The sequence below is a fragment of the Pocillopora damicornis genome, chromosome 13 (genome assembly GCF_964200805.1).
Source record: "Pocillopora damicornis chromosome 13, jaPocDami1.2, whole genome shotgun sequence".
In the NCBI taxonomy this organism is placed as follows: domain Eukaryota; kingdom Metazoa; phylum Cnidaria; class Anthozoa; order Scleractinia; family Pocilloporidae; genus Pocillopora; species Pocillopora damicornis.
In genome coordinates this window covers 12,368,248-12,382,639 of record NC_142682.1, presented here as the reverse complement: position 1 = coordinate 12,382,639, position 14,392 = coordinate 12,368,248, and the positions used below count along the sequence as shown (strand labels likewise).

At 38.4% G+C, this 14,392-nt stretch overlaps 3 protein-coding genes and 1 pseudogene across 5 annotated transcripts in view; 2 read left to right on the top strand and 2 right to left on the bottom strand.

Moving 5' to 3' along the window:
- Positions 1-25: 25 nt before the first annotated feature.
- LOC113685179 (calcium/calmodulin-dependent protein kinase type II delta 1 chain-like) lies at positions 26-3,542 on the top strand. The gene is made up of 2 exons (XM_089191927.1): positions 26-1,197; positions 2,231-3,542. Exons 1-2 carry the CDS (start codon positions 835-837, stop codon positions 2,840-2,842), a joined length of 975 nt encoding a protein of 324 aa, XP_089048053.1. The 5' UTR covers positions 26-834; the 3' UTR covers positions 2,843-3,542.
- LOC113685469 (neuronal acetylcholine receptor subunit alpha-7) overlaps positions 3,057-14,392 on the bottom strand; it is a 27,661-nt gene continuing 16,325 nt past the window's right edge. For both annotated transcript variants that reach the window (XM_027203016.2, XM_089191921.1), the window contains exons 4-9: positions 7,169-7,278; positions 6,481-6,705; positions 6,011-6,284; positions 5,428-5,583; positions 5,152-5,245; positions 3,057-4,589 (exon numbers count right to left, since the gene is read on the bottom strand). In XM_027203016.2, the coding sequence (XP_027058817.2) occupies positions 4,372-4,589; positions 5,152-5,245; positions 5,428-5,583; positions 6,011-6,284; positions 6,481-6,705; positions 7,169-7,278 (1,077 nt within the window). In that variant the 3' untranslated portion in view covers positions 3,057-4,371. The remainder of the gene's footprint in view (positions 4,590-5,151; positions 5,246-5,427; positions 5,584-6,010; positions 6,285-6,480; positions 6,706-7,168; positions 7,279-14,392) is intronic.
- Positions 11,219-13,228, bottom strand: LOC149035527 (uncharacterized; annotated as a pseudogene). The gene is made up of 2 exons (XR_016182405.1): positions 12,486-13,228; positions 11,219-11,623 (listed from the first exon to the last, which is right to left on the bottom strand). The product of XR_016182405.1 is annotated as an uncharacterized LOC149035527 (transcript).
- Positions 13,901-14,392, top strand: part of LOC149035525 (uncharacterized) — a 5,660-nt gene continuing 5,168 nt past the window's right edge. Inside the window, exon 1 of the mRNA XM_089191923.1 lies at positions 13,901-14,392. This exon is cut by the window's right edge and continues 42 nt beyond it. Coding sequence (XP_089048049.1) covers positions 14,039-14,392 — 354 coding nt within the window. The 5' untranslated portion in view covers positions 13,901-14,038.

Sequence of the window (14,392 nt, the reverse complement as noted above, 5' to 3'; positions counted from 1 at the left end):
CAGAGTACAACTTTTTGTCTTCTTTCAGCAGAAGTTCAAAAAACAAATAACAGCACGAAAGTTCCTTTTCGGTTTCCTTTATTCACCATTATTGCTGAGTGATGACATCTGGGTGTGCTTGAGTCATTGCACCGCCAGAATCTGAAGCATTCAAATCAACATTTATGATATGAAACGACACACCTACAGGAGGAACTACTGACTTTGAACTGATTCGCTAATTTCCTTCGCGGAAGGAAATATGAAGTTTGAAACTTTTAATATTCACTCGCGAATTTCTTTGCGCTTGCTAACCGCGATCGATTGCAGCCAGCAAGCAGCAGCCCTCTGTCAACAAGATAAGTAATTAGCTAGAAAGGTCAGCCGTTTTAATTTCGTAGCAAACGTGAGGATTAGCATTAAGAAACGCGGTTGACACGGAAACCACCATAGAATTCTGAATAAAAATTTTGTTAATTGGCTCATCTGACACGAAAAGTTAACACCCAATATTTCGCAACAAAGCCGACCATACACAGCGAGTCGAGATGGATCGCGCTGTATAATCTCATATCTACGTGTCTGCCTTGTGACAAAAAAATATCGATGTAATCTGAGTTCAGAGTTCAAAAGAAGCTGACAAATTAGCCAATGTACCAAAATAGCACAGGAAATCCTCTCCTGTATCAACGCCTCAGGAAACTCGGCATTTAAGGCCTCTCATTGGTCAGTTGAAATTATGCTGTTGACAATTATAAACTCGGGTTACGGTGTTGTTACTATATAGGAACTTTCTCAACTGCTAATCGTCAAGGAGAGCAAAACGTCCTGCAGTCTATTCTGAATCATTGGAAGATGCCATCGCGATATTCTGAAAGAGATGCACACATATTCAAAGATGAATTCGAAATTCAAGAACTTATCGGTGAGGGATCATTCGCCAAGGTTTACAGGTGCCAAGAGAAGCAGAGTGGTAAAACTTTTGCGGTGAAGGAAATACGGCTTGATGAGGGCTTCTCTTTCAGCGAGGCAGTCAGAGAGGAGATGGAGATTTGGAAGGATTTACAACACGAAAATATCGTCTCGTTGCACCAAGCCTTCCAGGGAAACTCTTCTGTGCATTTCGTATGTGAAAATGTCGATGGCGGCAGTTTGTTTGATGAAATTTTGGGACACAGCATTTACAGTGAACAACAAGCACGCTCTTTCATAAAACAAGTAAGATTTGTTCAATCATTATTTAATTTTTCTGTTTTAAATTCATAGAACTTAGCTAATTTTTAATACTTTAGGCGAACATTTGCTTTGAGTGCTAGGTTCAGTTAGTACATAGATGGAACTTTTATTTTACGGAAAAAGTAGAATTTTTAATGGATGTTTTTTCTGCCTTCTGAGAAAGAGAGATTATCTTCTGTGAAGGTTTAATTTGTAAGTGGCCTGTTCCTTACACAGGTTATTAAAACGAACGTAAGTTCCGTCAAAGCTAATCGATTTATCGAAAATTTTTTCCCACTAAAGGAAATAAGATGCGCTGTGACAAAGCAGCACGGAAGGCACTGATACACCAATCTGAATGAATTTACGTCACCAGCATATCTTATGACATTCATGACCTCTGTGGTTCAAATTTCTGCCTTAAAAACGAAACCTTATAAGTATATGTTTGTTGATGAAACAAAGTCTCGATATTACATAACTTCCCATACTGAAATTACGTCGGTTTTAAATCGTTTACATGGTGCGTGAGCGAAAAATTTCGCTAGCTAAACAGTTTCGAGCAGTTTCTCTGAACCGGGGTATGGGTAAAAATTGAAGCCAAAGACTAAAAACACTGAACAATGAAGGACGCCTTTTGCTTTCAGTTATAACAAGTTCTGTCAGAACAGCATAAAGTTCACTCATCAATGTCTAATGAAAAGTAAACACAGTTTTATTTCGATTTTATATATCGATGTCAAAACATTTAAAAAAAGTACTTGTGACAAGACAACGTTCTCAATATTGTCGCAAAATAAGTTTCGCCTCTCAATGAAAGGCGTGGCGTCACAAATAATTTTCGAGCGTATAACGGAACAGCTCCGGCCTTGACAACGGCAAGGTTTCAAAACAAAGTATCGAATAGCTGTAGCCACACGCACAAATGTGACGTAATTCGTTTGTGTGTCAAACGAGCTTAATCCAATGGCAGCTGATATGATTTTAGTATCCTGCCAAGGGTCTATGTCTAAATTGATTTCTCTTTATTTCGCAGCTTTTAAAAGCATTGGAGTATCTTCATGCCAAGCGAATCATCCATCGAGACGTCAAGCCTGACAATCTTCTTCTCAGTCGATCCAGAATTTCCGAACAATTGATTGTAAAACTCGCTGACTTTGGCTTGGCTCGAAGACTGCCACGCGACTCTGACGTCATTGGTTGCGAAGCGAGTGGCGCGCCCCTTTTCCTTGCACCAGAGACAATTTTAGAGGAAATGATTGGTCAACCAGTTGACATGTGGGCGTGTGGCGTCATATCATTTATTCTATTGGTGGGCTACCCGCCATTTTGGAGTAGCAGCGACGAAAAATTACTACTATCTATTCTACAAGGTCATTATACTATGCCTTCGCCATATTGGGACAATGTATCAGAAGAAGCTAAGGACTTTGTGCAACGATTAATTGTCGTAAATCCCAGCGAGAGAATGACAGCTTCGGAGGCGCTGAATCATCCATGGTTTCAAATGGACCCGAAAATACCGATAAAACTCGGTCAGCGGAGGAACTTTGCAGCGGTGGTAAGCGGTGTGCGAGCAATGCTGAAATTTAGAAACATCAGCCCCAAACATCCTTGCCTCGAAGGAAATTCGGAAAAGGAGTACTGAGTGAAAATATTTCAATGAATCTCATTATTAATAGTAAAATAACTTAGGCCAGAATGTGTGCCATCTCACAACTGACCAAAACATACGTTTATTGCTAAAACGTGAGAAACAAACAAACAAAAGAGACAATCTACAAAATCAGGACATTTTTTGCTAGTGGATACATGTATTTATCTGGTTATACGAAGCCATATCATCATTGCTTGAAACAAAATTTCAGTTTTCTTACAGTAATTTATTACAGCCTTCTTTGATTTTTCTTTTCTATCTCCACCACACTGGTATACTAGCATTTTCACAGTTCTCTTATGTTCTAGAAATATAGTCAGTTTGTATTACTTTATTAATTTATGCAGGGGCTTTCCTTGTGTTCCCCTTAGAAGGTCAATCGTCTGATTGTGCGATGCGACTACGGTGGTTGTAAAAATGATATCTGGGAATAAAATCGAACTTTGAAAGAAGCAATTTGAACTATAAGGTAGAAATTAAGAAAACTGTTTACCAAATAAGCAGTAGTAGCTATCTCTGTCCTCTTTTACAGCACATCGCGTTGCCAGAGGTTCAACTATGTGTATCGTAATTTAAAGTAGAAATATTTTGATATTTCAAATGTAGAAGAGTGGCTCCTTGAAGACCGGAGAGTGACAAAGAAAGTTTTGGTGTCGGTTATCAGCATGACCAATAAACTAGTGAATTTGAACATCTTGTGTGTGTGCCAGTGTATTAGAAGTGAATTCGAGACGTTTAAAAAGAAAGAGTATATAAAACGCAGAAGTTAAAAGTTCAAGTGAGGATCCCATGCCAGGATTTTAATTGAGGCTTTCGTCTTTACTTTTGAATGAAAGCCAAGGGGTCAGTAAAAGTGAGGAACGTGACTTCCTAAGATGTACTAAGATGTACTTCGTGCACTTCCTCTCATATCATTATTACGTGCGTCAGCTCATCAGAACATAATTAGCTTATGACAATCCTAGCAATCTATTTTTCCTTTCTTTAGAGATGAAGAGACAAACAAGCAAACAATTAGGAAATAAAACTGACAAAACAATCTAAAATCTTTGCAGTCATAATGTTATTTGTAAACGAATGGAAAATCAGTGTATTTTTCTTTTTGTAATCAACCATAAAAGTATACTCTAAAAGTATATTTTAACATTCAAGGGCAACTATCTTCAAAGCGATGAATGCTAAGTGTCAATGTTTTTCAGTAAATCCACAACGAAGGTATACTCGCATTTCACCAGCTCCTTACTGGTCTGGAAAAATTGGTTACTTGTACTGCGTTAATTCTATTTGTTGCTTTTTGAATTGAGAATAAAGTTCTCTGCAATTAAAGATATATTTTCGTCGTGTAGTTCAAGGGGTTAAGTATTACCCTAGAATCCCTGATATGTTTAAAAGTCAAAATTATTATACGGCTAAATTGCTTACAATTTTTTCATTTTGTCATACTTTCAAAAGTTATTTAACGAGATTTTAAGTATCTTCGGTAAGTAAGGACTTATCGTGAGAGAGGTTGTTTAACTAAGTTAAAATTCCCCTTTCCTAAATCGTGGTGACTTTAGCAGCACGGCTGCCAATGTTATGATGATGGTGATGAGGTAGATCCAAGCAAAGAGGCGATTAATAATCATGGCTGCCATCCTCCATTCCTCTCTCATGGTGTCTGCTTCTTCTTTCCTGAAGATGTTGTCTGTCAAAATTGTCATGTTCGTTTGCTCTTTGCCCCTGTTTTCACGTAGCTTTACTGGAACGAAAATAAATAAATAAATAAATTAATTAAGATAAATAGAATAGAATAAACCGTAGGAACTCTAACGCTCTCGCACGTGACGGAAAATTGAATTTCGTCGGTAGTTAACACCAGGAAGTAGACATGTATCCTTGTTTGGTAATGTTACAAAATTTAATTCAGGCACGTGTGATTCAGTGGAGAACATGAATGTAATCTGAAATTTCGCAATACTACTTATATTCGTGTTTCCAGTCATGCAATATAAATGTCTGTACATAACAATTTTTTCAAACTGACGCTTCTCCGATATTTGAAGTTGCACTAACTGAAATATTTTCTAAAGAAAAGAAAGAATGAAGGGTTAACAGAAAAGTTACGCTGATGTCTTTTTCATAATAGATTTTCCAGTAGATCTCAAATCGTTGTCCGTCTTTTAGACACATTATTGATCCTTTACCCGGTGTTCTAGATGTAATATCATGTTCCTGCATGTTTATTTTTTCAATGAACCGTTGGTGGTGGGGTAGAATTAATTGATGGCCACGACAGGAAACAATAAACATTACAGTCCAACCTTGACGCCACTCCTGGACGATCTGCGCTTGTCGGACACGTCCAGCGGATGTGCTTAAACGCACCAGGCGTGCGCAGTAGTTAAGGACACAGACCTATCGTGAAAAAAAGAGAACCAAGCTATTGAATACCAAAAATAGTCTCTTGTCTTATGGAGATCATAAAACACCAGTCGGGCCAATCTGAACCATTTAACACGTCTGACATATTTTGCAGAAAAAAGTATTCCTCATATAGGCGAATACATAACTAAAGTTGTAAAATGATGCTTAAGTACCCTGATCCAGGCGGGAATTGGGGCTGAGGAATTGTCAGGATGGTAAAAACGAAGCATGAGGCAGGCCATTCCCATCGCCGCTGACACTTCGATGAAAGTGTAGGCATAGTAAACAGCAATTAGTGGGGTGTCTTTGGAGGTGGCAGGAAGCTTTGCCTACCGGAGAAAAAACATAGTCGACTAAACTACCCATCATAACACTTCAAAAAGAACACAAGATCTTTGAAAAAGTAATGCCTCTCGGAAATAAAACAGCTCTAGCCCATAGCCAGTTAATCTTTTTCGTACGCGCTCAAATGTCTTAGAGGTGAGAAATTTCTCTTTCCGTATATCCCTCACTTATATGCGATAACAAAATGTTGATGCAAAACTTTGTAGGTTTGAAATAGTTTGCTTGAAATGCTTGATATTAGAATTTGATAAAAAGAATACCGTGCCACATGAAAAAATGACACATAAGAAAGGATCCTTCAGTGAGGATTTACGATAATTAGACCTACGTATGTCTCCGATCTGGATCGATGTAGGTTAAAATTTACACTGTATGAATGGGTCTGTGAGCCTGAGTTGAAAGCATGCTCACCATCAGCATCAACAGCAGAATAGTAAACGATAGTAACACCGTGACTCCAAAAGACATTCTCTCTCCAGATTCGGGCGGCAGTAGGAAGACGAGCAGGGTTAGGACTGCAATCAGGACGCATGGCAAAATATAGTTCATCATGTAAAACAGAGTACGTCTGCGTATTTGTACATGGTACATCACATACGGGAACTCTCCTTCACGACAATCATAAGTTAACAGTCTGCGTTCTGATTTAATCCCGAGTAAAGTCCATTCACCATTTTCGACGTACCTGCATTTTAAAGTAATTGATTAACATCGTAATAATTCCCCTTAAGGTAACCAACTTGAGCAATTGTCATTGATAAAGCAGTTCAAATGCTTATATGGTCAGAGTGATTGCAAACGCAACTCCCAATTATTGCGGGAAGATTTTATCACTAATTATTATTTGCTTAAGAATCGAAAGTTTCGTTGAAAACACTTACGAACTTAGATCCGCGCTATCTCTCCTCGGATGAACATCTAAGAATTCACTGCTGTACGACCACGAACCGAATCGGAGCTCACATCTTTGGTCATCCAATGGGAAGAAGGTGATGTCAATTATACAAGAACTCGTGATAATCACTGGGTTCAACCAAGATACATTCCCATCGTGCTTCACGACTAGGCGAGCCGCGGTACTACGCCCGTCTGACATCGCTTCGGCGCTGAAAAACAGAGAAGGTCTTGGCTCTATTCATTCTCGCGCGCCATCATTAATAATTGTTTTTTTCAAGATGAAACAATTTCTAGACTCTTTCCAGAAGGCTGATAGTTTTTCCATCACCACGAGCAATCATAAGCGCAGAGATGGAAAACTCTCTTTCGCCAACGGTCATCTCGGCCGATCATTTGGCGAGCTAGTACACTTATACTTTAGAGTTTAATATAAACTGCAAGAGATGTGGGTCTTGCAAGCTACCACTCATAATGAGGTGCTTGGAGGCTGTAGGGAGAAGTCTAGGTTATATAAATGCCAAGTGCAAACATCATAGCTTTCTAGGGGGCTAGATCGGAAGGTATACCTATTCCTCGTCCCTGATAGCATCCACGTAACGTAATTGAACTAATCGAGCTTTGAATCGTGTTGCTGATGTAAAAAAGTGGTTCGGACATTGTGTTAAGTCTCACCTGTTTAATAGCACAACATCTGGTAGCCAAGCTTTTTCAGGGTTGATGATGATCTGTGTAATGTTTTCATATTCCGCCTTGTTCCAGGAAAATCTTGGATCATTCCAGTACTAAAATATTAAAACGTTAACTAGTTTAGAAAAGTACTGATATTTGTTAATGTTCCAACTAAACTTTTAAACCGGGACGAAAGTTTAAAGGTAGCGTCATGATCAGTAATGGAAAGAGTTCACTCTTCGTCCACTCTAGCTCACTGCGTGAATTAACAAATATCAGGGGGTGTAATGAACCCGTATACATGACGTACACGGAGAGATATACTGACATATAAGGACATCGATGTATAAGGACTGAGTAATGATCAGTATATGTTTGATTCCTTATTCCTATGTATACTAGATGTTGCACATGACCGTATACTAAGTGTTAGGACATCGTATAGCCAGTATTTCACCAATTGTTATGAAGCTACAAATTTACGTTATTTACTTATATACAACTACTGACACTGGGTAAAATGCCAAATTTTAGTGTCATTTAAGTAAAATTAAACAACTATTAAACCCAAAGACAAATTTAAGCCATGTTTACTAAACTTAAACATGACTTAAAAATGTACCTTTGTTTAGGCGAGGTTTAAGCATTCTTAAATGCAAATTAAATCGACGTTGAGATTTAAGCTATGTTTAAGTAATTTTAACCGTACTTAAATCCTTTGAAGGATTTAGGGTTACTTTAAACCACCTTAAATCTAACGAGATATTTCTATACTGAATATTTACTGAGAGGCAGTTTTTTTCTGTACCCTTTCCCGACAATTTTGTCTGGACATAAGTGTATACTGTTTTGTGTACTGATTATTACACATAACCGTATACTAAGTATTAGGACACCCTATATCCAGTTTTTCACCAAGCATTATAATGCTTTAAATTTACTTGCATACAGGTACTGCATATATATTGCACTAAAAATTTACTGAAAAGCAATTTTTCTGCACCCTTTCCGACAATTTTGTCAGGACACAAGTGTATACTGTTTTGTATACTGATCATTACGCATAGACGTATACTAAGTGTAAGGATATTGTATAACCACTATTTTTACTAATTATACCAAAGCTCTTAATTTGCTCATCTATAACTACTGCGGAAATTCTTACCCTAAAGCTGTTAGAGATTTTTCACTTTACCACTCTTCAGCAACTTTGTCAGGACACAAGTGCATACTGTTTTGGATACTGTTAATTACACATAACTGTGTACCAAGTGTAAGGACATCGTATATCCGTCATTTTACCAGTTATTCCAAAGCTTTTAATTTGCTTACCCATAGCTACTGAAGACACTCTTGTCCTAATCGACGAAGTTGCATCATTTAATTTGAATGGGTTTGGTCAGTTGGGCTAGTTTGGCAGTTTTAGACAACACTGTGCCATTTTCACCAGTTGGGTCATTTCAGCCTGTTTGGCCATTTGAGGTAGTTGGGTCATTTGAAACAATTTTTGTTATTTGAGTGAGTTTTGTCATTTCAGTCAATTGAGTCATTTGAGGTAGCTGTGCCATTTGAAGCAGTTGGTAATTTCAGCCAGTTGGGTCATTTCAGCTAGTTGCTAGTTAGTTGAAACAATTGGATCATTTGAACTGATTTACTCACTTGAGCTGGTTGGCAATATTAGAGAGTTGCATCATTTGAACTGATTGAGTTATTTGATCCAATTGGGTCATTTGAGGCAGTTGGGTCATTTGAACCAATTATGTCATTTGAACCAATTATGTCATTTGAGTGAGTTTGATTATTTCAGCCAGTTGGGTCATTTGAGGCAGCTGTGCCATTGAAGGCAGCTAGTCATTTCGACCACTTGTGCCATTTTAGCAAGTTGGGTCATTTTAGGTGGTCGAGTCATTTGAAACAATTGGATCATTTAAACTGGTTACTCATTTGAGCCTGTTGGTTCATTATATTTGAGGCAGCTGAGCCATTTGAGGCAGCTGTGCCTCTTGAGGCAGTTGGTCATTTCAGCCAGTTGGGGTCATTTGAGGCAGTTGGGTAATTTCAAACAATTGCATCATTTGAACCAGTTTACTCATTTGAGCTGGTTGGGTCATTTGAGGCAGCTGTGCCATTTGAGGCAGTTGGCCATTTCAGCCAGTTGGTGTCATTTGAGGTAGTTGGGTAATTTCAAACAATTGCATCATTTGAACCGGTTTACTCATTTAAGCCAGTTGGGCCATTTGAGACAGTTGCATCATTTGAAGCGGTTTAGTCATTTCATACAATTGGGCCATTTGAGGCAGTTGGGTCATTTGAACCAATTTTGTCATTTCAGCCAGTTGAGTCATTTGAGCATGTTTGACCACTTGAGACAGTTGCATCATTTTAGGGTTTGGTCATTTGATCCAATTGGGTCATTTAAGGCAGTTTGGTCATTCGAACCAATTTTTGCATTTAAGTGAGTTTGGTCATTTCAGCCAGTTGGGTCATTTGAGGCAGCTGTGCCATTTCAGCAAGTTGGGTCATTTGAAACAATTGGATCATTGTAACCAGTTTACTCATTTGGGCCTGACTGGTCATTGGAGAAAATTGCACCATTTGAACTGGTTTAGTCATTTATAGAATTGGGCCATTTGAGGCAGTTGGGTCAATTTGAACCAATTTTGTCATCTAAATGAGCTTAGTCATTTTAGTGAGTTGGGTCATTTGAGGCAGCTATGCCATTTGAGGCAGCTGTGCCATTTAAGGTAGCTGTGCCATTTGAGGCAGCTGTGTCATTTGAGGCAGCTGTGCCATTTGAGGCTGTTGGTCTTTTCAGCCAGTTGGGTCATTTCAGCAAGTTGGGTCATTTGAGCCGGTTTGGCCAATTGAGGCAGTTGCATCATTTGAACTGGTTTGGTCATTCAGCCAGTTGAGTCATTTGAACTGGCTTGGTCATTCAAAGCAATTTGGTTGACCAATTGAACTGGATTGGTCATTTGAGGCAACTGGGTTGACCAATTGAAATGGTTGGTCATTTGAGGTTTTTTGGGTCATTTCAACTGGTTTGGGAATTTGAGGCAATTGGGTCAACAGAGCTGGTTTGGTCATTTGCAGTAGTTGTGTTATTTGAACCAGTTTGGTCATTTGAGGCAATTGGGTCAATTGAACAGGTTTGGACAATTGAGGCAGTTGGGGAATTTTAACCAGTTTGGTCATTTTAGTAATTTTAGCAAGTCAGCTCATCTTACCCATTTGGATCATTGGAAGCACTTTGGTCATTTTAGAGAGTCAGTATCAGTGAACCTCTTTGATCATTTGAGACATTGTGATTGTTTGAGGCAGTTGAGTAATGACTGTAGTCAGTCTGGTCATTTGACACAGTCCAATCAGTTAATACAATCTATGATTTAAGTTTGGTGAAAATAATCTATAGTCCAAAGCTAAGAATCTTGCCAAAAAAACCCACACAAGAATAAAGGCAAAAAGTTGCACTATCCCGCTAGAGGTCACTACCATCACCATACAGTTGTTTACTAAAGTAAAATTTCATTTATTTGCTAACTGTATTGCTAAGAATTACAGTGCAAACCACCACTGATGAAAATATATAGGGCCACTCACTTGACCTCAGGGGGTAAGCTAACTTATATACACTTGTGTGGAACAGTTGAACTAACAGAAAAAAAACAATGACTCCAACAATTACAGTAGACTCCTAGTTGGGTGAAAACCGGGTGTTTCAAACTTCTTTTTACAATATCTAAAGCAGACACCTGCTGCCACCCACTGGAATAAAAAAAAAATCCAAGAATATCTACTGACTGAAAACCAATTTTCACTGACCATGTATGTGTAGGGAAAAAAACTATATATTTACAAATGAAAGCATGGTTTCTTCAATTATAGCCAGACAAAAGAGAATGCCAAAGCCAAATGGCAACATCATCAGCTTTCAGAAAATAAGCATATTTGGATACTAAGGTTAGAGACAAAACAGTCTTGTTTACTGTCTGGTTAAGTAACATTACTTAACCTCACAAGTCTTTCAGAGCATCTTACATATTTCTGATCACCCTTTGCAGAGCATTACACTGCCCAAACAATATAAGTTCAGTTTCAATTGTTCTAATTGCTTTAAATTAGTTTTAAAAGTCATAATTTCCTTTAATATTCATACATGTAACTTAAGGTCAAGAGGGACAGCCACAACAATTTTCTCTTTACCATTAGCAGTGCCTAAGTTGTAGCTCAACTCAGCTACACCACATATACTATCAATCCTCATTACTGGAATAAAAGCTGCCACTGACTCAACTTCAAATGATGGCAGGCATGCTTGAATTGGTAAACCAAAGTAAAACCTTGCATGAGGGTGAACTTTGTACCAATGAACACAAGCCAGTGTGTAAGGTAGGTTCACATTTTCACCAGTTGGGGAATGGATAGTTATAGAGTGCTTGAAGAAGTATTGGACAATCCCTGTAAGAGAAAGAGGAAATAGTAGAGAGGATGAGTGCTATAAACATACATGTAGTAGTCTTCTATGTTCTGTACAAAAAGCTTAAGAACTTAGATTCACTAAGATCTAGTGAATCTTACTTCTTATATACATGTAGAGTATTACTTTGTAATGTGATAAATAGCAAGACTGTTAAGTTGCAAACACTGAAAGTATTTACTATTATTGTCCTCTGCATCTAAATATACCAAGGTAATAACAGCAAAGGGTATGCTCAATCATTTTTTAAGCAGGTGTTTGTTGGGTTTGGTTCTCCTTTTGCTTGTTTGTCAATAAAGTATTTACTATACAGATTCAAACACAGAAGCCCATAAAAGGAGATAAACAAGTCTGCTTTGATTGAAAATCTTACGACACTGAAGGGCAAACTTAATATTTATTGCAGCAACTATAAAAGGGAAGTAAAAAAAATTGCCATAAGACAGATTCAAGGGGAAAAGAAAAAGTATTCCTCTACATTATATCACTGTTGTCTCCATTAATAATTCTTTGGAGAGCCAAAATATTTCTGACAAGGACATGTACATTCTGCATTTTTTTTAAGTCCACAGGAATAAATACACTGTATTTTCTCAACTAAAACCAGCATTTATCTGGAGCCTAGCATTTAATTTAGAAAATAGGGTAAAGTATGACCCCTTATCGCACCTCACTGTTCTCACAAATCAAGTTCAGGCCAAAATGATTTCAAACTTTTTTTTTTTTTTTTTTCTACAGGTCTTTAAGTCATGGCAAAAAAATTAGAACAAAAGAATAAACAAATCAAACTAGTTTGAAAAATTTAAAATCATAACTACATTTGAACCACATGTACAAACTCACCTGGCCGCAGATCCACTGAAGCTGTATCCAAACCATTTGCACCATACCATCGCGCAAGTATACAGGCTGACCGTTCACTTCTTGAATACCAGGAGTCAAGTTTCTGGTCATAAAGTAGTAACTGTGAAAATTGACATGACAATTTGGGAACATAAACAATAGTGTCTTCCTTGTGTAGGAAAGTGTACATTGTTGTCAAGGCTTCAACTTCGTCATCACTCATGTAAACTTCCTTGATAGGAGATAACACTTGAATGGAGCATTTGTCAACAAATCACAAATGGAACAGGTCAGTTCCAGTGTCAGCTTTGAGTTTCATACTTTCTCTATATTCAGTTGGAGTCAAAGGATTCTTCTTTGTCTGTGCCAATGAGCCTTTATCTGCAGATGCTAACATGTCTTTAAATCCATCAAATTCTCTTGGCCATGACATGCCCCTCACTTGTTGCCGCTCAATAAATTTCCTCATCAATTGTACCTCAATCTGATGGTTGTTTACATGTAAAGCACCCAAAATACCATTGAAGCGCTCAAATGAGAAGCACCAGAATCCATAAACAGGACCAAAATCAAGGATACATTCACATAAATGGCAATGAAGATGCATGTTGGGTGTGATTTTAGAAGAACCATACAAATCTTCAACACTTCTGCAAAACTTGAGAAGAAGGTCATCAGCAATTTTCACTTGCGAAGTGGATATAACTGTTGAACACAGTATACAGCATGCTTTCGCAAATAATTTCCAGCATTGTAAATGTCTGTCTGGTAGTATGTCCTTTAAAGCAAAGGATGAAAAAACCACTGCCCAGTTCTTAAATTGATCAGCAGTAAAACCTTTAAAGCCTGACGCAATCTTCGATGGAATTCGCCCGATACTGGAAGGCACTTTCAATTTGTTAATCCTTATTTGAAGCACTTTGAAGTCCTGTTCATCCAGCAAGTTCAATTCTCTCCAAATCTTAAGCATTTTCTTTGTAGTACCCAGCATCAAGTTATGCATGGGATCAAATCAAATGGGATAAATCAAAGTCAAGATCCAGGTCGCTTGAATCTGAGTGAATTCGAAGATCTTGGCTAAGCAATTCATCTGTGTAATCTAAGATCAAAAATAAAATTAGACACAGTTACATCGACAGGCAGTTTGAAAAGCCGACCAAACAAAAGCAAACAACAACCATTCAAAGTCGCACTGACTTACCAATTTTTGCATTATCGACGGTCTTCCTTCGCTTGTGGGCATTAAACGTCCTGATCGAGACCAGACGATCGCAGTGATCACAAAATCTTTTCTTCTTCCTCTTCGAACAATACACAATTTTCTCATTTGCAGGTAAAACAGAATTCATTTCCTCCACCAACGTGACTGGAAAACTATGCTAACTCGTTGAAAAAAGGCTTGGTTGCGAAGCTCACGCAGCCGCTTCGTGGTTATTTGTTGGTTCTTTGTGGCGGGAATTTTCAGTTCACGAGGTTCGCTGATTCAGACTGTTTCTCGACTTATGCAAATTCTTCTGCGGTTCAAATAGTGTTATTCATCTGATTTCAAAAACATGGATCGGAATTCCAGCGCACAAAGTCGCGGTAGTGCACCAAGCAATTTTTATTCAATATCACGGACTCCATCCCGTTCTAGCGGTTCGAGCTCGCGAGTAAGTTCAGTTGGTCGGTCGTCATCTTCTGTCCGATCCAGCGGATCTACGCCCCTATCCTCACGAGAAACAGCGCAGCAGTTGATCACTGGCCTTGCTGCCTGCCAGAGGTCGATTGAGGAACTGCTTCAGGCCGTGCGAAGCTCAAACGAGCGTGTTGAAGAACTGGCCGAAAAAGTAAAAATCCTAGACGGCAAGGTAGAAAAGCTTTCTTCCCATCCCGTAGATGGAACCGAGAGTGATTCTGATGGACGA

What these genes read in the sequence shown, in the direction of transcription:
- LOC113685179 (XM_089191927.1), top strand. Translation starts at nt 835, where the DNA reads ATGCCATCGCGATATTCTGAAAGAGATGCACACATATTCAAAGATGAA. An exon ending in CACGCTCTTTCATAAAACAA is followed by an intron (nt 1,198 to 2,230) that starts GTAAGATTTGTT and finishes TTTATTTCGCAG; the next exon opens with CTTTTAAAAGCATTGGAGTA.